At 39.1% G+C, this 22057-nt stretch overlaps 1 protein-coding gene across 3 annotated transcripts in view; it reads left to right on the top strand.

The window, feature by feature from the left end:
* The first annotated feature begins 1395 nt into the window (after window positions 1-1395).
* LOC118471319 (serendipity locus protein delta-like) overlaps window positions 1396-22057 on the top strand; it is a 36829-nt gene continuing 16167 nt past the window's right edge. Inside the window, exons 1-5 of one of the 3 annotated variants that reach the window (XM_055014012.1) lie at window positions 1396-1796; window positions 4394-4493; window positions 4639-4705; window positions 4792-5050; window positions 5578-5680. In XM_055014012.1, coding sequence (XP_054869987.1) covers window positions 1521-1796; window positions 4394-4493; window positions 4639-4705; window positions 4792-5050; window positions 5578-5680 — 805 coding nt within the window. In that variant the 5' untranslated portion in view covers window positions 1396-1520. Of the gene's footprint in view, window positions 1797-4393; window positions 4494-4638; window positions 4706-4791; window positions 5051-5577; window positions 21037-22057 lie in introns of those variants that run through there. The other 2 variants (XM_035955289.2, XM_055014011.1) reach the window with 2 other exon arrangements.

Genomic DNA, 22057 nt, shown 5'->3' with positions numbered 1-22057 from the left:
TCTGATATCACAGTCTCTCCAATCCTTTCACTTCAGAGGAAATTTTATATTTGGGAGATCCACGTTGCTGAAGCGGCTTATTGAGGTTCACATAAACTTAAATGGTGAGTCTGTTAATGTGTGTTAAGATATTAACTTTCTAGGTTTATGCTGATCTGCTGGAGTCTTCTTGGACCAATGAGTACACATTAAATGTTTAAATGTCTGCATTAAACCACAAGCAAGTTATAGTGTATTTAAGAGTTAATTTTTTCTGAGTAAGTAGGCAATTTAGTTCATATTAATGAGTAGAGTGTGAGAGGTCTACACTGTCTGTGGTGCTTATACAGGTCTTAAATACTCTGAGCATTCAAGCTATACTGAATACATCTGTGTTTTTTTTTTATTAGCCTAACTTCATGAACACGGTTATAAAAATGAGACATCAACACCATCAACACCAGAACCTCTTCAGTTTTGGAACGATGGATTGTGTCTATCTGCATTTACACATCATACGGCCACTGCTACAAGAACTGCCGGAGATATTTTAAAAAAGCATCAAACTGTGTGGCTTCACAGTGATAGAGAAGGCCCTATGACCGACTAGATATCAGTTGAAAAGCAGTTGCAGCAGCAATCAGGAGCCGTAGACTAAGCGATAAGTGTGAAGGACTGTGAAAAACATTATTAACATGCCTCTATAGACAGCATTCAAAACATGCATAGTCCCAACAGTGAAGCACAGAAGTAGGACTGTTATGATATGGGGCTGCATGAGTGGGAAAGATGTTGAGAGGCAACATTTATAGATGGCACCACCAACGTAAGCTAAACAGACATGGAATATTCCAGCATGATAATGAAATCATGCTGCCAAAAAAAGAGTTTCTAAAGAAGAAAAAAGTGAAAATTGACCAGATCAAGCATGTCACCTGACTTGAATGGAACACAACATCTTTAGGGTATTTTAAAGAGAAAGGTTCAGCAACACAACACATCCAGCATTGAGATGCTACAAAAATGCTTTTGAGGAATGGCAGAATATCTTCCGAAATTTGGTTCCATGCTGAGAAGGTGGACATTAGTAGTATTTTAAAAAGAAAGGTTAGAATCCCAGTATTGAAAGGCGCACTGATTTTAGCTGCATTGACTTCCAACTGTGGGGCTTGTATTTTTATATAGTAAATGCAAACTTTTATTTTACATAATAGTAAAGACCCTACTGTTCAGTTTAGTAGTAATACAATTACTGTAAGCGGATACAATGTTGAACTGTTGTATCCTGTCAGTAACGACCACGAAGATGAAGCTGATATATTGAATGTGGAGGCGGGATACGCCTGACACCAAACCAGGCGAACCTGGACACAGAGCCCCGCCCATTCCGTTACTATCACAGCCACTAGCAAAGCGGCTAGCCAGCTGTTAGCATGTGGTTGTTGTTGTTGGTGGAAGACAGCCTCTCAGTCCGCATGAACAGTGCAATTTAAGCCCGTCCGACCTCCTGAAGAGCCAAAAGGACAGAACCTAAACCCAGAATGTGCTCTGTCGACGGTTGTGATTCGTTTCGCCGAAATGCGAAGCGTTTTAAGTTACCAGAGGACCCGGAGGAGAGACTGGAGTGGGTCCAGTTTGTTCTGGAAGTCAACGGACAGCGACTGAAAGAATCCTCCTGGACTGATATCACCATCTGTAGTGAACATTTTACTAATGACTGCTTTGTAGACCAGAGTTTACAGCTGAGGTCCGGTTCTGTCCCATCACTGTGTGTCAAGTCAGAGTCAGAGGAAGCTCAGGAGAACCTGCAGCGTGTGGTGAGTCTGCTGTGGCAGCTGCAGCAACATCTGGAAGCATCATACAGTACATCCTCCATGTCACACTGCAGCTGGATGCTTGATCCCAGCAGCTTTTAATGAATAAAGTTGTTAAATATGTAAGTGACAATCATAAAGACAACAGGTCAATGCCACTGCTTGTGTACAAGAACACAAGCAATGTTTGTTTTTTAAGGATGAGGTTTAAATAATGAAATTCTACCAAAGCAGGATAATGTCAGTTTAACTGGGAGTTTTTACTTCTACTTTCCACTGCAATAGACTGTGAAACACTCTTGTAAGTATTTATTTCTGATACAAATAACTCCATGCATCTTTATTTTGTATAACTGCATCAGGCACACAGTGCAGACAGACTGGAAGCAGGGATGCAACTTACCAGTATTTCCGTTGGGAATTAAGATGTCCATTATTTTCCCAATTATTCGATTAGTTTTTTGCTTTATAAAATGTCGATCAGTGTTTCCCACAGTCCTGGAAAATGTCCTCAAATTATTTGTTTTGTCCACAACCCGAAGAGTTTACTGTTAGAGATGACATGGCTCCCATATGCAACCTTTACTGAGAGTGTGCGACTTGAAATTTCAGATGGTTGTATTGCCTGAATGAATGACGATCATTAGCTGATCTGGTGAGCCTTCCGTTATCCCAGGTAGCTGACTGATATCAGAAGAAGACTGGTGACGAAAAAAATTATTTGCAAATTAAAACATTAATCAAATAGCAATTCTCGTGTCACTGAAAGTCAATGCAACTTAACTAGGCTTTGCAAAAACAGCTCTTCATCAGCATTCATGGTGGATTAATAGCTGTGGCAATGCTGAGCTAATATAAGGGGTTGGGGAGAGCAAATCATTTGCTAGTGCGACCAAGCAAGAAAGTTGGGAGGACCAGTGCAAAAGTTAGTCTGGAGCCCTGGAGGAGCAAAGAAACCGACAAAATATTCAAATCTACATAGCTTGAAATGGCCTTCATAAAAGAAACAAAACGATCAAGAAAACACAGCAAAGAAAGGAAGAACAGGATGAACGACATTGTTATACCAGCTGGAGTATCTGAAGAACTCCGAAGGATTTTCTCCAAAAATAACATACCAGTGCACTTCAGACCCAGTAACACTCTGAGACAAAAACTGGTTCATCCCAAGGATAACTTGCACAACTGTCTAACACAAGATTTAAAAAAGAACGTATGAACTATACATCAACAGAAAAGCTACAACAGTATAATGTAAAATTAATAAGTAGATGGGATTCTTGGTTCTGAATAGGTCTGTGTGCTCCTACTTGTTTCACTCAGGGTTTTGTTAAGAGATGCCCAAAAGAATAAAGACTTTTTGTATCTGTTAGTTAATTTGTTAGCAGACAGGCTCTTTTGCAACAGACATTTGTCACTCTGTTGAGAACATTTCTGTTTTACACTTCGAGAAGAATCCCAACAGATAGGGAAAATGTAATGACTGACTGACCAACCGCATGTGTTTATATGCACAGAGTAATGTGTGTCCTTGTGCAGTCCAGTGGTGCTTTCACAGATTTTTATCCTCTAGTGCTGTTGAGGTCAGTGTGATGAGTGCTTGTTATTTTCAATGTGCCTCGTCTATGAGACTATTTTACTGTCCATATTTACCTTTGGTCACATGTTTTATAGTTAATGCATGCACACAACCTCCTCATGTTTTCATACAGTCAGTGCATACATTCAGTTGTCAGTTTATTTGGAGGCTCAGTCTGTGTCATTTCAGATAGCAGTGTTGCAGTATTGCCTCAGATTTAGTTTACTTGGGACCTAAAACTAAGTTCTGTAAAATGTTTTGGCAGACGTTTCAGAATTTCATGTTTTGTTTTATTTTGTTTTGAGTTGTTTTGGGGGGTTTTCTTCTGTATTTTTGCCCTCAAAAATCATCTCACATAGGACAGGGTTCAGTTTCCCCAGAAATATAACTCCCACAGTGATATCTGGGTAATTATTTATAGCAGATCTAAACAGTTGAATTGGTCCAGTTGAAGACAAATCCTTAATTATTAGCCCTTGAAAATGCAATACATCAAATTCTGCTGATGTTAGAGACTTCAAACAATGGTGAAATGTCAACCATAGACTGCATGTCTAGTAGGAAATATGGCTACATACACTTTATGGTGCCCCAGTACCACCCTTGTTTGAAAATGTTTCACTTTTTTCAATTTTCAAGGACCTTAGTGACTGTGCTGTGGCCGCTATTGTTGCTGCAGCTGACCAGTGACTGGAGCCACAAATTACTATCATGATGTTTCAATTAGGTAGTAATAATGAAGGGAAAATTTGTGATAATGAATTTAGGTTAAAAAAAAAAAGAAAGGAAAAACATTTCAAAATATTTATGTATTGATGCCATCAATAATGCAGACTAATCACGGAGGCACCTAATCTCAAGATTTATGATATAGGATTGTTGTTGAAGCACTTTAGTTGTATGTTTCTTATAAACAGGAGTAGATGTGTTTCTTGTACTTTAATGTGCTGTGGATGGAAACATAAATGCAGTTTAGTGCAGCTTATATTTAAGAGGCTTTTGTTTTTGTGGTTTTGTGTAGGAGTCTGTGGAAAATACAGATGCTGCTTGTCAGTGCGATGATCTGGAAACATCCGGGAGCCCAACTTCCTGCCCAGAAAAATCTGAATGTACTTTAAAAGGTAAGCATCTTTACATTTTGTGATAGATTAAAAATGAAAAGGTTATTTTTTAGTCACGTTATTTCTCTTTATATGAATATGAAATCATTTTGTAGGTTATGAAGTGAGTCCTGTGCCTCAGTGTTATGCTCACCTGATGTTTCAGATGCTGCCTCTTCTGGATCCTACCACACACAGCAAGAAGTTCTGAATACGAATTCAAATGAAGGAAGGTAAGTTACACTTTTACATTTTTAAAAAAATTACATCAAGTTGTGTTTGACAAACTGTCCTCTTAACTGTGTTTTTTTTTTTTTAGAGCTGAACTTCTACAGGTGAAAGGAAAGTACCTTGTGAATGAAAGCTGCCTCCTCAAGTTGTGTGCCCATAAATGCCCATCCTGTGAAGGTAAACTTCAGATAAAGAAGGCCACGTATGGGACACTGATTGCTTTAAACCAGCGATGCCTGAAGTGTGACTTCAGTAACCAGTGGAAAAGTCAAGTCAATGCTGACATTCCAACAGCTGAACATAGAAACCTGACAGGAGGCCGAGAAGTAACTCCGGAGATCCAACAGGTTGGTTTATTTGATTGATAATGTAAAAGAAATGTTTTACTGAGAAAAATTTTTAGCTTCTATTTAGGAAAGAATTGTGATTTTGATAATCAAGTCCCATCATGCAGGAGGTTATGTGACATATAGGCAAACTGCAGTGTTCTATTGGGGTCAATTCTTTAACCTGTGTTTGTGTTCTCCTTGTCAAACTGGCACCATTAAAAATGTTGTTTAGAAAACCATCATTGAGTCATTTCAATACTGAAGAAAACGCGGAAACCTCATTGTTTTGAGCATATATTGTCCTTAATGTCTGATGGACAGGCTTTCCTCAGAAACTCAGTTATGACACAGAGAAAGATGAATTTTCTTCCAAATTGTGGCTTGCCTCTCTCCCTTCATGAAAACCTCACAGAACAATAAATGATTCTGTGTCCTCTGCTTGCACTGTCCTTTTTAGTAATTTGACTGTAATTATATATTCAGTTCACCTGTAGCAAAATATTACTCATACTAGATCTTCATTCTTGTCACTGTTTCGTTCACAGGAGGTGCCAGCAGATGAGGACCCCAGCAGTGCAGTTTTGTCTGATGTAACTCTTAGTGAGAAAGAAAATGATCCTTCAGATGATGAAGAGGAGGACGATGAAGGTGAGGACAATTCAGATGGGGAGTGGAATCCAAAAGAGGAATTTTCAGTGAATCAAGAGCTCGTTAAGGACTCGGAGGATGAAACTGAAGATGAAGGCGAAAATTTTGATTCCGCGAGTGGCCTCAAAATAAATGAGCTCTGCACAGAGTGCGGAAGTTTCTTCAATATCATGAAGTCTCACACATGTGAGCACAAAATAAAGCCCTATTCCTGCAATATTTGTGGCAAAAGATGTGTGACCGAGTTATCGTTAAAAAAGCATAGCAAAATTCACGATGAAACCTATGAACATCCTTGCAGATTTTGTTACGTTACCTTCAAAACCAGGGTGGACAAACTTAAACATGAGCAGAGCCACCAAGACAGAAAAGATCCGTATAAATGTCCAGACTGTCCAGAAACATTTCCCACCAGTAAAAAACGCAGAGCCCACCTGGCAAACCACAGAGACCCAAAGGTGTTCAAATGTGGAGTTTGTGAGATTGACTTTAAGGATGTGCATCATCTTCAGAGACACTCTGTTGTACACACAGGACTCAAACCTTACAAATGCTCGGTGTGCCAGCGTGGCTTCAACCAGCAGAGTCACCTGAAATCCCACATGCGTCTGCACACAGGGGAGAGACCTTACAAGTGTCAACACTGTGATAAAAGCTTCAATCACAACGTGAGCTTGAAGAGTCACATCCAGCGTTACCACACATCCAGCTCTGGACATGAGCGGAGGAAGGGGAAGGCGGATAGAAGGGAAAATGTTACTGGTGATGCTGAAGGCAATGGGAATAAGAGAGACACAGACTCTGAGTTTGACAGGTTAGACAAAGAACAAGAAACAGAAGAGAGGGTGCAGAAAAAAGGAGCAAATAAGCCAAAAAATAAAAGGAGGAGCACAGGTAGACCTGTAGGAAGGCCTAAGAGATATGCTGAAAGTAACTTGGCAGAGGAAGTGAAACGCCAAACTTCAAACCCTAAAACATCAAAATCAAAGGTGCAGAAATTAAAGAAAACAGGTTCCAGCGATGAGGAAAGTGAGCATGAGCAATCAGACAGCGACTTATCCTTTGGCACCAGCAGAAGAGGAGGCGGAGACAGCAAAGAGGAAGAACACTGCAAGCTCTAAAAGAAAAGCAAAACATAGCAGAGACTCTGATTTTGACCCAGGAGAAGAAACAAAGAAACAGAGGTGCAGCAGCCGGAACAGTGGTAAGAGCTCAGAGAAACGTAGAGGAAGACCAAAGCAGAATGTGGTGGTCTGAAGTCTTTAAACACACTGAGCTGATGAATTCATTTGGTGAGATCAGTTGTGAAAACAAAAGGATCCCTAAAGATTGGAGGGCTTTACAGAGCTGTACTGATATCTCTTAGTAGATACATTGAAACAAATCCTAGTATGAGAAACAAAACATTCACGTCGGACAGCGTCTGTCTGAACAGAACCGTCTTCCTCTGTTAAACATCATGTTGTTTGATCTTCACATATGTTTAATCTTGTTCACTGATGTGTAGACTGGAATCTAGTTGGGAAAAAAACTGAGTGGGGCTGCTATTACAGTGGGGTTTATTTGAATTTGTCTGAATTCTTTTTTAAGAAAAGTCAGTATTTGTTCAGAATCACTGGGAAGCTATTGAACTTGATAAATCGTCTGTGATAATTTGATTTCACTATAAATGGGCCCAGTCACGAAATTACAAGTCAATTTAATAGTAATACAAATGCCAGTTTCAAGTTAAAAACTGTCTACCTAGCTCTAGCTCTATAAAGGTACAGAATTAAACCTGTGATTTAAAGTGCTACTATGGACTATTTAGAGCCATCTGTTTGCAGAAATGGAATATTGTATACGTACATATAGTATTACATTTTTTTATTAGTGTATAATCACTAGTAGCTATGAATCATGTTTTCCTTAGCTTCTAAGGAGCCCTTTATATCTACAGATAGAGCAGGACCCCTTCCATGGAGTTGCATCACCATTTTTCTACAATAAATGGGAATGGGTTTTGAACTGATGATGTTTATTTACATTGTGGTAGGTTTGACGTTACCATTTCATTGTGAGTTTGGAGTTTTGGCTCCTTGCTTGTTTGAGCTTCAGTGACAGCTAAAATGCCTCAGAGGTTTTAAAATTTTTAAAGATCACCATTGTTTTTGTATTGTTTTAGCCATTAGTTACAGAGAGATCAGCTACATGACTGCTGGCTAATGAGATTTATTGGATTTCTTTGCAAATAGTCATTGCTTGCAATTCTGCTAAAGTAAAAAAGATGGTGAAATGCAGTTTAGTAAAGAAGGCTACCAATCTCTCTACTGGTTAATTGGCTCACTATATAGTTGCAAGTAATGAAAAATATATGCAATTTGATAGAAAGCATAATTACCTAGAGTGGGTTGATGACAGACTTTTGCACATGAAAAATGTAAATATAAATGTGTCTATCTTTTACATTGGATGTCTGCTGTCTTCACCTTTTGAACTCCAAATCAGACAACAGGATGCCTGCCAGACTATAATAGAACTGTTGTGTGTTTAGTACAATTGAACAGTGGCTTTTTCACACTACCTTACAACGTCTGAATTTAAATTGCATCGGTGTATCTGCGTTCAGAGTTCCCACTTTGATCAAAATCCTGAATGAATCCCCCTGCTTATATGTTTATCCTCTTTCTCTCTCTCAGTCTGTATGCCAGCGTTAAAGCATTCTTCCAGGCCCTCCAAGTTTTTTTTTTTGTAATAAGTTAGAAAAAATTCTGTAGCTTTTCTCTCTGGGAATCAGCCCGCCTGTTGCTGGCTAAGCCAAAGGCTGCTTTGTGGATTAGAGCTGCTGATGGTTGGCAGATCTAAATGTGGCCTCTGTTTGGAGAACTTATCTGAAAGAATTTGTTTTAAAAATGTGGCTGAGCTCCAAACCTTTGTACTTCATGGATGCACTGGTGAGGCAATAAATAAGGTTTGGGTGTGTCAGGGCACAAAAAGCTGCTATGTAAGCAGTTATGTGTATCAGAAACTTGATGTTTGGTGTAAATTATCATTAGTTGTATTAGGTTTAAGTAAAAGTAAGAAGAATCAGTCAAAATGTAAATAAAAAAGTAACCTATTTAGTCCAAATTGTGTCATAATTCATTTGGAAATTTGACAAGTAGCATAACAGAATTCTTAATTACGTTTGCCTATTCTCAAAGTTGGCTCATTATGCATAAATTTACTTGCCAAGTTATGTATTCACACAGGCCCAGTGATCTGAATGGAAGACAATACGATCAAATACGTCAGTAAATCAATCAGGCTTCTTAAGTCAGCACTTAAAAATAAAACAAAGTGTTGGATACAAACTGTAATGTAGCTGTTTAATACATTAATAACCTAGATTAATGAGAAGAGTGAATAAAACATTTTTTTGGTCAATTTTTGGATGTGTTTATTAGTTTCCGCAGTGAAATTTAACATTATTAATCCACATTGTCACATTTTACAGTTACCTTTTCTTTCATTCCTCCAGTTTTTAGCACTTTACATCTAAGGATCTTGTCTGTTTTTAACATAGACAATAGAAACCTGAACATTTTGGGGTTTAAAATAATTATTGGATAAAACACTGAGTTTTAAGACAAAACCTTTAGCTTTACACTGTTCACTTTGGCTATGTTTTGCAATTTTTGAAGACAAATAATGTTAATTGTCACATTAATGAAGAATTTGTTTTGCCTCTTAACCGAGGTTCGACCACTGCTCTGCTATTGCCAAGAAAACCACTAGATGTCATCCTTGTGCTACAGATACTTAGTTTCCAGAGTATTTCCACCACATCATCCATACACCGTAATTGCTATGGTAACTGTTCTTGATGCTGCAGTACCTGAGTTGGCCAGTTGAGTGAAACTGAGCTCTGCCTTCTTCTCTACATTTTCCTCTGTTCTTTTCCACCTCTCTCTCTTTCCATCTCTTCTCTCATCCTCTTTCCTGTAAACCAGTGTATTCTCCTCTCCCACACCACTCTCCATAGGTAGACACCTGCTCTTGCAGATATCAAAAAGCCACACCTCAAAGAGCACAAGAGTATTATACAGGAGCTGCGATGCCCTTGTCAGACTGAGCTGCTGAGGCTTGCAAAATTCATGCACCCTGTGATTTACAACGTCACAAGGACATCATAGCAGTTATTTACTGTTTTGTTTTTGTTCTGTGTTTTTATTCGGCCTCTCTTTCCAGATCTGTTTTCTGTCTTACATCCATGGTGCTGTTTGTCTGCCTCTAAACCCCTCTCTCCATCTCTGCCTCCCTCTCTGGGTGTAAAGACTCGAAGCTGGTCTTCTTAAAATGTCAGTTAAATAATCGGAGCCGCTCTCCTTTGACTGAAGACTAGATTGATGCTTTGAGGCCGACTTGAGATGAAGAGTGCATCATGGAGAAAATAACTGTTTTGGCATGTTGGCACCATGAGTGTGACGATCATATTTATTTGGCACGCGAATTTACTCAGTACTGGGCAATGCGATAGTTCTATGAAGTCGTTTTACAGCAAACCAGAGCGAGACATGAAGATTAGGAGACAGAAGTGAAATAATATGAGCTGAGATTAGAATTTAAGGAGCATATCCACAAGCAGCTAGAGCCAGCATTCAACTTTTTTGCGTTTATGGTTTTCGTATTTGCTTAGCAAATCACATTTGAAAATGGGTTTCCCCACACAGAAACTCAAATGCCATAAGCCAGACAGATAGCAATCCACCTGGGCCGGATGACATTTTCTCGCTTACCAATTCCCAGACAACATTACTTGGTTGTTTATTGAAATGCACTTGGCCTTTGGACTGTTCCCATTTTCTGTCTTGTGCTGTCTGAGTTTTAATATGCAGTGCAATCCCGCTGTTTGGTCATAAACTTTCTGGCCCCTTAAAACTCTCGGTCCAAGTGGGAACTTTTAAAAGCTTTAAGCACCATATTCAAATTGGCAACTTGGTTGTGAGTGGGAATGATTGCATGTAATGATATTTGATTACACTTAATTTTGCCCGCGATATGCTTGTTGACATTCTTGCCAAGAGTTAGAGAAGAAGATGGAAGTCACTTTCATGTCTGTGCAGTAAATATGAAGATGGACCGACAGCCAGCTAGTGTGATACCAAGACCGGAAACAGGTTGATGCACAACTTTCAGCACCTGTAATGGCTCACTAATTTACAAGCTATACGCTGTTTTGTTGAACCTGCCAAAAAAAAAAAAAAAGTTTTGTGTTTTACTGGCACTGGTATGTTTCTGTTGACGACTTGTGAGGATTATCTTTGCAAAAATATTTACAGATAGACATCAGAACATTATTTTTTGATACAACTTGCTTTTCTGTCACAAGTCTGTTTTCGTTTCCCCAAGTGGAATGCATGGAAGATGTGTGTCGAACATGAATGAGTGTGTGCATGCTAATTGAAGTGTGCAAGATGGTGACTGGCGGAGCAATAGGCTACTTGCAGATAATTGGCTCCTGGCCAATCATAGCCCTCAATATAAGGAGCCAAGATGGCTCTCCAACAGTGCTGGAGATTCACTCACCTCCCTCCCCTTCCAACCAGTCACACTTGTACTCTGCATATCCACCTGCAGCTTTTGCCATGAGAATGAGATGCAGATTTGTTCCTCTTGTGGATTTTGTGTTGATCAACCACCGTTTCTTTTGAACTTGTTTCTCCTGTTTATGCTAGACGGAAAGATACAGTATTATGGATTGCTGATTTTGATGAGGCTGTGTTGGTTATGTTGTCTAGATAGATTTGTTTGTTTCTTTGGCTTACCCTGGAGCTAAATCCAACTCCTCTGTTCAACATTGTCAATACACAAGTTGTTTGTCTGCGAGGGACCTGAGCTGTATTACAAGCAAGTTTGACATAGTCAAGCTTTCTTTGTTTTAGCTGACTTCACAAAACCCAAAGCCCAATCAGAGATACTGTGTATCACAATGTACAGTGGTCCTTTTTTGTTTACCAGGTTTTCTTCATCAGGCAATGAGTGCACTCCCATAAACGGGCTGCTTGATGCGTCATTTGACTCTTCTTCTGCACAAAAAGTAGTGATGCCGTCCTGCTTACTTAAATCATGAGAATGTTATGATGAGGAGCATATAATATGATATGCAAAAAACAGTGTTATTGCAGAAAGGGCACAAGAGGTAAGCTGGTAGGAATTTGTTAATCATGTAACTTAAGATATCTTTTTCACCACTTCATTTACCTTCAGTGTAGCCGCTTATTTCTATCATGACAGCTGCACATTGGAGCTCTTAAGCTTTAAACTTCCTATTTTTAAACATGATACTCAACGAGTGCATTTAGATCTGACACTATCCCACAATGAAGGACATATGGAAAGCCCTTCAGTTTTTGGTCAAATCAGAGTAAAATAAATGTTATTGATTGAAATACAAATAGACTAATGCGTTTCGCAATATTTGTGTTTTATCACCTGCAATACCAGCATTGTAAAATGGATCAGGCAGCAAATCGGGATCGAGAATGAAAATATGTTTATGCATTTTCTGCATTACCATCTAAACGCATGTAGGTTCCTGTAGAACTGCAATCCACACACTTTGTGATCCGGTAACTGCACGGCTTCATTTAGGGCACTTTCATATTCCTTCAGCTCAGAATCTGTATCACTCATAGAGAAAGAACTGGTGAAAGGGTGGCACTTCTTACAGACGATTTAAATCCTAAGCTCTGAACAGAACCACCCTGGGAGCACGTTAGGAGTGCAGCATTAGTTACCATGGTGATATATAGCTCTGGCTTCAGGCTTAGCATATCTAGTCTACTCATTAATCTCACTTCACAGTACATCCCTCTGGGTAACCTTCATGTCTTGTCTCAGCCACCTATATACAAAGTTTGACATTTTGGGTGGAGGGGAAAACCATATCTGTTGACTTATTTTAGCTCAATACTTAGTTTTAAGACTGAAACCGAGGGGCTGGGAGGCAGATTTTGTCACCTTGCTGACAACCAGTCTAGTTGTTTCCTCCACTTTCCAGTTTTCATGCTAATCGAAGCTAATTGACAGCTGGCTGTAGCTTCATATTTATTGTGCAGACGTAAGAGCAGGGTCAGGCTTTTTATTGAAATTGCCAAGAAGGTGAATAAGTGCATTTCACAAAACGTCAAACTATTGCTTTAATGGCAGAATTATCCACCTGAGATGTCTAAAGATCCCCATTAAATGTAAAAAGAGAATGCTCTGCTGTGTGTCTGCGCAGGTTTTTTGTGCTGGCATTTCCCTGTGTCGCTCTTTGCCTGTAAAGTTCCACAGCAGTGGTTTATGTTGTCGTTCATTGATTCAGAATGGCCTCCTTTTCTGCTGAATTTCACTGAGAAGACAGAGTGCTGTCATAGAGTATTTATCAATCACACAGCATTTGTGTTCTGCTATTTATCGCGGCCCCCTCCTTCTACCCCCCATCTGTGCAGAATTACCCCCATAAACAGCGCAATCACTCGTCTCCTGTTATCCAGCCTGCTTGACTGGCACGTATTAGTTTGCTTATTCTGTCACAGCGGCATTGTCAATCCAGAACAGCAGGGACCGAGTAGTACGTCAAGGGTGTCAGAAAGTTTTCTCCCTGATTTGGGAGATGTGTTAGATCTTAGTAAGAGACGAGCATAAAGTTGATGGCAGAGGGACCCAAAAATCCATACTAATGTCAGTTTTTGAATTTATATCCAGTTCCCAATGGCACTCTGAAATATTTCATAGCATGCGTCAACTATAGTATTCACAGCAGAGATATATGTGTCTAAATGTATGTGCGTGCATCCAGCTCCCTTGCAACTGAATGAACAGTCATGGAAAAACAAATGATCAAACATATGGGACCAGATTTCATCTGCAGTAATGGTAACAACACACTGAACACGAATAATGCAGCAAGAAGTATTGATAGCCAGCAACAGTCAACAGTTATGCTGCCGTCTGCAGCTAATTCTATGTTTTATCAAATCTATTTGCATCCATTGCTGTAGTTGAAGCGTTTAATCATACCATGATAAAGTTAAATGTAAGACAACAGGCCTCTGAATGTCTTCCACTCACATGGATAGCTGCACTGTCGATGTTCTTCAGCTCCAAGTTTCCAGTGTAAAACTAATGATACCTGACAGATAGTATCAACATACAGGAGCTGCAGCATATTGCATTCCTTCAGCATTCCTCTGCCTGTTGCTCACCTCAGCAGGGATAAAACCCTCAGACACTAGCAGATAAGAAAATACGCTGATACAGAAAAAAAAAACGCCGCATTAGAGATACTGAAAGAATCATTTTGTGACTTATTCATAATGTAACAACATTTACTACTCAGTGGCATCCATACTAATGCAATGTGGCTACGAGTGAAACAGAGAATGAGAAAAGTCATTTGAGTTACAACTCGTGCACAATGCTGAGGTGAATAATGATGCCCAGACTGCAGCGATATCTGGCATATATCAGCTTTAAAGTGTGCTGACGTGCTGTCACTTATTCATGTGCATTCCCAATTTTAAAAGTTTTCTCACCCAATTTACAATGCAGGGACAGTACAGATTGTCCCTCAGTCTCTAGTGATACAAAATGTAAGTAACTGGCAGCAATGTAATTAAAATTTAAATAATATTTACATTATTCCCTCAATCCTGCTTCACACATTTATTTTCAGAGGAGGGGAAGATATTATGAGTGAACACAAAATCTCACATCGGCTCCCTGCTCTCCTTCCCATTACTGAGATACAGTCATTTGAATCAAAAATTTTAATCAGCCTCCTTAAATGTTAATCACTTCATTACTCACCAGCGCACATGTGGAGTGGCAGTCCGTGGGAAATCAGAGGTGACAGAAAACCCCAAGTGGGCTGTGACACTGGCAGCCGGAGACAGAGACACTTATCTGTACTGTGTTCCTCCAAATCGACACAGGCGTGTTACATGTCGGCATCCTCGCAGCAAATTAATACCTCCCCACAGGATCCACATACTGTACGTGCACAAACACTGCTGCATGTCTGTTTGCAAGTGTTTTCTGAAACATGAATCCACTGGGGACAATTCGGATAGAGATATAGATATCTCACATACCAGAATGCTGTTTATGTATTTGTGTCTCCAGCTCCACAGACTAGAAAAAGCATCATATTTTAATCCAGACTGAAATATCTGGGGTGGCTTGCTGTAGATTTTTGTACCGACATTCCTGGTACCCAGAGGATGACACCTACAGACGAGGTGAATTTTCATCTTGTGCCACCATGAGGTTAGCTTTTTAGTTTTTTAGAGCCATTAGTATTTTAAGCTCCATTCAGACTGGATTTATTTCCTGAGGGCATGTGTGGTGATTTTATCATTACCTACTTTGGTCAGTGATTTTAATTCCCTCTAAAGTGCATATGTGGTTAATTTTTCACCCAGACCCCAGTAATAATTACAGTTACCTATCATTTTTCAGAAAGCTCGCCCGTTCTCTTGTAATTTAAATCCCTGCTTTCATACATTACATTCTTTTTTATGGGAACCAGCTCCTTGTTTCAGTCAACCCTGTCCTGTTTCTGTGGAAGGTGAGATACAGAATTACAGTAGCTCTCTCGGCATACTGCGCTGCATTGCTAAAACCCCTGCATTCGCTGTTTTTTTCCTGACCTGAAGTGATCAAAACAAGCTGCCAACACAATCAACAGACCTCAGAAGTGGTATCATCTCTGAGCATTCATCTTTTTGAACTCCATTCTCCCTCCATTGATTCTCCTGTCTCTCTTCTATTTTATGCCAGCTTATTTGGATGATGCTTTGATCCAACTTTACAGCACTGAAACTGAATATACCTTTTATATTCCTCATTGGCTCCTCTACTCAAAACCTCCATCATTCTGTCTGTTCCACTCTGCACCCAGCTATCATAACTTACTCTCTTTGTACATCTATGTATGCTTTCCTTGTCCCCCTCCTCACTCATTCTGTAATTGCCTCTGGCTCCTTTTCTTACTTCTTCTACCTGTTTTCACACAATCCCAGTATCCCTCCCCATCTCTATTATTTTCTCTCTCTCTGGTTATGTTTCTATCCATCATTCCCCATCTCATGCATCTCCGTCCCTCATCCCTTCCTTCCATACCACTGCTTTACTAGCCACACCAGAGGTAATTGGATTTGATTGGAAATATAAATATATATATATATTTGTTGGCTCCAATGCTCTGAGGCAGCACATGTTATTCAGATCAAGCATCTGTGTGTATCTCTCTCTGTGTGTGTGTGTGTGTGTGTGTGAGAGAGAAAGAGCATACCGGCTGCAGATCACCTCGCAATTCGGAGGTCATAAGAAGGATACACCATGGGAATCATGAATATGTATAAAATATCATTTGCTTTCAAAGAAGGGGTTGTCAGGCTAAATACCACCGCTGAGTACAGATAACAGTGGATAAAGTGTCAGGGTTATCTTTCCATCTCATTGCAGCCGCTCAAACACACCCTGTGCATGCTAACTTCCAAAAAATATAATAGAAATTCTACTGCTGCCCTCACTCTACTGGTATTACCACTATATTCTCATAATAGAGGTCAACAGTATTTGAACATGCAGGGATAGGACTACTCTACAGAAATGTTTAATGTAACCCTCTGAATATTTTTGATTTGGAGGGTAAGGAAATAGACCTTCCCTAGGGAATGTTAGTCCTTCATTGACAATTTTATAAAAGTCTGAAGATGTACATATTTTAAACTGGTTTTAGCTGCTTGTAATAGTCCTAACATTTTAGCATTTTATATTTATTTTAGGTCAATAGTAATTTTACATGTCTGTCGGCTATCATGTGCAGGACTTTGAGCAACTCAGGTTGTGTTAAAATGTGCCATATAAGTGGACTTGATTTGACTTGATGGGGCAATATTGCTGTAAATAACAATATGAGTTGTGCAGAAGATTAAAGTGGTAAAAATAGTTAGCAACTGTTAAAATTGTCCATTTGCGATAGTTTTCCATTTCCTAAAGCTGCCTGTGTATCATGACCTGAATGTTTGTAGTAGTCCTGAGCAATATGAGGAGCCTGAAAATTATTTGCTCCTAGATGACACATTTTAAAAGTCCATGGGTCGTTTCTTTGCAATGAACCCCCCAGTGAAGTCATGGCGATGACCTCACAGCATAGATACGGCCGTCCCACTGTGTAGAGAGCGCGAGAGAGGAGCGTGATACATCAGGCACATTATGGTGTCGGTAGCTGCAACTCTATCAACTTACAGTGCCATTAAACCAAGGACAAAGTGCACATTCTCCTCAGTGAAGTCCATTCACAGATCATATAAAAGGATATATGGTGTGTGTAATGGTGTTTGATAAGCACTCTAAAATGATTATCATTGGCCCTACATGACCTTGTTGGCATAACACTGATTTTCAAAGCACATGTCTTGGATGAAGTTGTGATGCAGAGCTGCGTTTTGTTTTTTTCAAAAAGAGTAAGCTTGGAAAAGTTAAGTTCAAATTATTTATGATGCCCTGATGCCGAAGGAGCAACAAGTTTAAAGGTTGTAAAGTTAATGTATCTTATGCTACACACGCTGTATGAACCGCATGGCCTTTATATCTCAAGAACCCGTGTTTCACTGTCCCAGTTCTCCAGTAGTGTTGCAAGCAATACTTTGCTTGAATGTTTTGCATGAACAGCACATAGCTTCCAGTGGCATAAAAATACTCTTAAAACCTGCATCTGTTGTGCATAAAAGAAAAAATGTAAAGAGAGAGACAGTACAGATTCCAGACAGCATCATGGTCAGTTAAGGTCTACTTCTATGACCAGAATATTCAGCTTGAATGGGTTAGTTAGACCTTGAGTAAGGATGTAGGATGTTTCAAGGTTATCAGTGAATCATTTTATTACACACTGGAGCTGAAAAAGTAACTTCCTGCAGGTTGCTGCAGGAAGAAATTACTAAAGTAATGTTGAAGTTCTTTCAGGCAGCAAAACAGAGTTGTCATGGAAGGCCTTGGTCATTGTAAACCTTATATTACATATTAAACAATATATTATACCATGCTTGGTTGGTCATTTCAAATGTCAACATCTATTGTAACTGCCATTAAAGTAGTGTACAAGAATTTGTGGTTTAGAATGAAAATTCACATCAACTATTGGATGGATTGTCTTGAAAACTGACCCCCTCAGTGTGATTTGCAATAATGCAGATGATCCCATCATTAGGTCAAATAATGAACATAAAGCATGTGATGTGGAGCAAGACTGATGGCTTTGGGAGGTATGTTGAGCCTAAAGTTCGACTTTTCACTGCTGGGAAGGTGGCTCTCTTTTAACCTGCTAGATCGTTGCTGCACAGCTAACCTGCCCTGGAGGAGGTTTTGCTCAGAGTTTCAGATTTAAATCAGCTGTAAGCAGCACCACCCTGTCACCAACTCTTTTCCTGATGATATTTTCTATTAGGGGATGCAGATTCTGAGCTGAAGGAAACATCTGTAGAGCTGTACGCTAGTGATGCCAATGAAAGGAGCCATGCAGTTTCAGCAGAGCAACCTGTATGCATTACATGTCCATGGGAACCTTCATGCATTCAGCTGGTGATGCAGGAAATGCAAAGGTTGATGTGCTGCCAAATCTGTTGTATGCTGCTGGCATTGCAGCTAATAGAGCACAGATTAGAAAATTGATTAGTCTATTTTGTTTGTCACAAATAGTACTCAGTCAATACTATTAATTTCTCTTTGATTTGGCCAAAACTGAAGTGGTTTCCTCATATCCTTCATCATGTCAGACCTAAATGCCCTTCTTCAATATCATGTTTAAATGGAGGAAGCTTAAAGTTTAATGGCTCTAATGTGCCGTTCTCATGTTAGAAATGAGTGGTTGCATTGAAAGTGCACTTAATGATGAAATAAATATATTAATTTACACAATTAATGATTTCCTACCAGCATTACTCTCTTGCCCTATTTGCAGTAACAGTGCTATTTACTCTAATGAATGTTTTCTGTATTTCACAGCTTTCCATCATAACAACTTGTTCCTCTCAAATAAAGTAGGCTGCACACTATCGGTTCATTTTGTGCAAAAGAAGAGTCAAATAATGCATCCAATCTGTCATTTAAGTAAAGTGTGCACAGAGCCTGATGAAGAAAAGCTTGTTAACAAAGAATATCTGTTTATCTCTGATGGGAGTTTTAGGTTTTGTCATGCTGGCTAACATTCAGAAAGACCCTGGCTATGTCAAACTTGCTACCTAGTTTCCTTGATGTGTCAACCTGGCACCAACTCCTAATCTGGTTTATTGTAAATAGTTGCTCAAACAAAGAAGACGCAGGCTGATTTCACAGCTCTACACCCTCAGTACTACAGATTTAACAGAATTTGAACCAAACAATGCACTCCTCTGAAACATTATGATTGAAAGCCCGGAATACACTGCTGAGTGATGAAACACCTTGTAACCCTCTCTGAAACGTATTTACATATTTAACCACTCACAGGACCTGCTTAATAAAGTGCAGCTTGTCAGCATTTTGCACATCCATCCCTTCAGGTCTGAGTAGTAAAATGCATTATTTTTCACATCTTGACTTCACTTCTGTCCCTTTGGACAATACATCACAACCTGTACACAAAACAGCTCGGAGACAAAAGAAAAAAAAAACAAGCTGTTACATTCACAGTTAGAGTCCCAAATGACAGACATTGCGTCAAAATGGCCGTCCCATATGGCATGCGAGTATTGCATCAATTTCTCCTGCCTCAAACATCATCCTTCAACAACACCCCGACACACAGGTAGGAATACAAGTTCAGGCTAGAGAGGTGAGAGCAGAGAGGAGGGGGAGGAGGGACAGTGTTTGAGAATAACTGAGAGAGGAGGAGGAGGAGGAGGGTGAAAAAAAATGAAGCTGTGTTTGAAATTATAATTTAGTTCTTGCCACACATTGAGCAGTGCTGAGCCTGGAGCCTGGAGCTCAGCACAGCTCACAGTTTACTATTTGTTACACTCTCTCTCTGTCTCTCTTATTACAGGGCTCTTATGATAAATCCTGAAGGTAAATCCCTGTCTATTAAACCAGCCTCTAACATTCCCTATGAAACCTGCATGTGTGTGAAAGTCCTGCTGATGGGGCTGCTAGTTGTAGCCAGTGCATTTATACATGTGGACGTTTATCATTAATCTGTGTGTGTTGCAGTGAACTATATACTTTCTGAGCCTGGTTTATATCCTCTATAGTATCACTAGAGGGGACACATTTTGATAAGAAGCGCTTTTTTTGGTTTAATTTTAGATTATGCACATTGTTGGGGGCGGAGTGAATGATCCCTGACAAGTTGAAAACTACTAGTGGGGTTTCGTAACTGACAAAAAAAAATGCTAAGTGGATTAAGAGCTTGTTATCGTGAAGGAGGAGAGAGCAGACGGGCAAAATTAATACATTTTAAAATTCTACTTGGATTCAGCTTCCCATGAAGTCAGGATGGGAAATAAAATCTATCTCACTCTCTCACTTTTAAACCCTTTCTTTGGCTGCGGTGCATCCTCCAGGAATATCTGAGATTTATGTTGAGACGCTGCCTGGGGCCAAGTATTAACTATATAGTACGTCAGTCAGGGAGTGAAACATCACAGGTTTTTCTGTGGAGAATGAGAAGAAAGTGGAAAAGAAGAAGCATGAAGAAGGGATGGAGAGAAAAAATGAAAGAGAGAGAAAAAGAGTGTATGCCTCATCTCCATTACATCTCATTATCTTTAGCCGAAGGTCCCTTCAGGACACACACTCACACACATCCATGCCCACTAATGCAGGCACTGTTACAGTAGCGCCACTGTAGCTGGACATGAAGATTGATGGGCTTCTTTCTAAATTCCAGGGAGGTGCCAGGGGCATTTAGGGCAGACATAGTCTTTCTGCATCTCTGTCACATGCACACTCAGACTTTTCTCTAGCAGCTCCATTACCTTAATGGTGATACTCTGAGGAGAGAGGAGAGCAGGGAGACGGCGAAGAGGGAAACAAAGAGAAGTAGTTCTTTGCACAGTTAAGAGAGGAGAACCAAGGTCAGGCCTGAGCATTTTATTTCATGATCATTTGCTGTCCTTTAGAGAGTTTCATGATCCTATTAGTACTTTAGGTCATCCATGTAAGACCCTGAAAAGTTGTACACGGAGTTAACGTGACTCTCCATCCTCATGTACCAGGGGAGAAATGTGCCCTCAGCCTAGAGTCACGACTATCTGTGAGTCTAATGGTGAAAAGACAGCAAGAGGCTCAAGAGTTCGTCCTCTTAGTTCAACCATTAATAATCTTTATGTGACCCCTTGATAAATAATAATATGAATTTATTTAATAATACATGTAAAATCTACATTCTCTTTTGGAATTTTATATATATAATATATATCTATATCTATATCTATATATATATATATATATATATATATATATATATCTATATCAAAACATATATATATATATATCAAAACATATATATATATATATCAAAACATATATATATATATATATATATATATATATATATATATATATATATATATATATATATATATATATATATATATATATAAACATATATTAAATCTTATAGGTTTTAATCCTTTTGCAGTATAGCAGAGTTTTAAATGGTAAATGGTATCTGTGCTAATACTCCTGCTCTTGTGCATTGGTACTGATGGGATGTACATTAATCAGCAATGACTGTTTTGCAGGAGCTGAAGAGGGAGTGATGGACCAGGCTACGGCAACTAGCAGAATAGCAGAGCCTATGGTAGAAAGACCTCGGAAGTGTCCAAAAAAAAGAAACTAAATTTGAGAGGAACAATAAACAAACAAACAAACAAAAATATGGGAAATATTTTAATTTTATTTTACAATCATTTTCTCTGAAAATTACAGACACTAAATTGACAGCCCTGGTAAACTGTTGTTAAGTACTATACCAAACTAATTTTTTACTGAAAATGTACTATATTAATTACACAGAATGTTTTTCTGCTTTTTACATTGCATACAAATGTTCATAAAATGACAGTAATTATCCCCAGTCGAATATGTCATTCTTCATATAAAAATTTGTGCCCATATCACCAAATAAACATGTATCCTTGTAATTTTAAGGTAAATCTTAAGAGTTTTATATTTCTATATACTTCAGGCATATTGCCACCTCTGCACCCCCACTGGCCTTGTAGTGGCAGTGTAGAGTTTTTGGATGGTATCATGAGTTTCATTGCTGAACTTGGAATGTCTTGTATTGTCACCACACTATTGGAGCTCCTCATGCTCTCATGGCTGCCTATATATTTTTGCACTTTGTACTGTAGAAATAAGTACTTATTTAGTTTTTCTGCTGAA

The sequence above is a fragment of the Amphiprion ocellaris genome, chromosome 10, assembly GCF_022539595.1.
Source record: "Amphiprion ocellaris isolate individual 3 ecotype Okinawa chromosome 10, ASM2253959v1, whole genome shotgun sequence".
NCBI classification, from domain to species: domain Eukaryota; kingdom Metazoa; phylum Chordata; class Actinopteri; family Pomacentridae; genus Amphiprion; species Amphiprion ocellaris.
The sequence above is the reverse complement of the archived record's forward strand: the minus strand, read 5'-3'. Positions and strand labels throughout refer to the sequence as shown.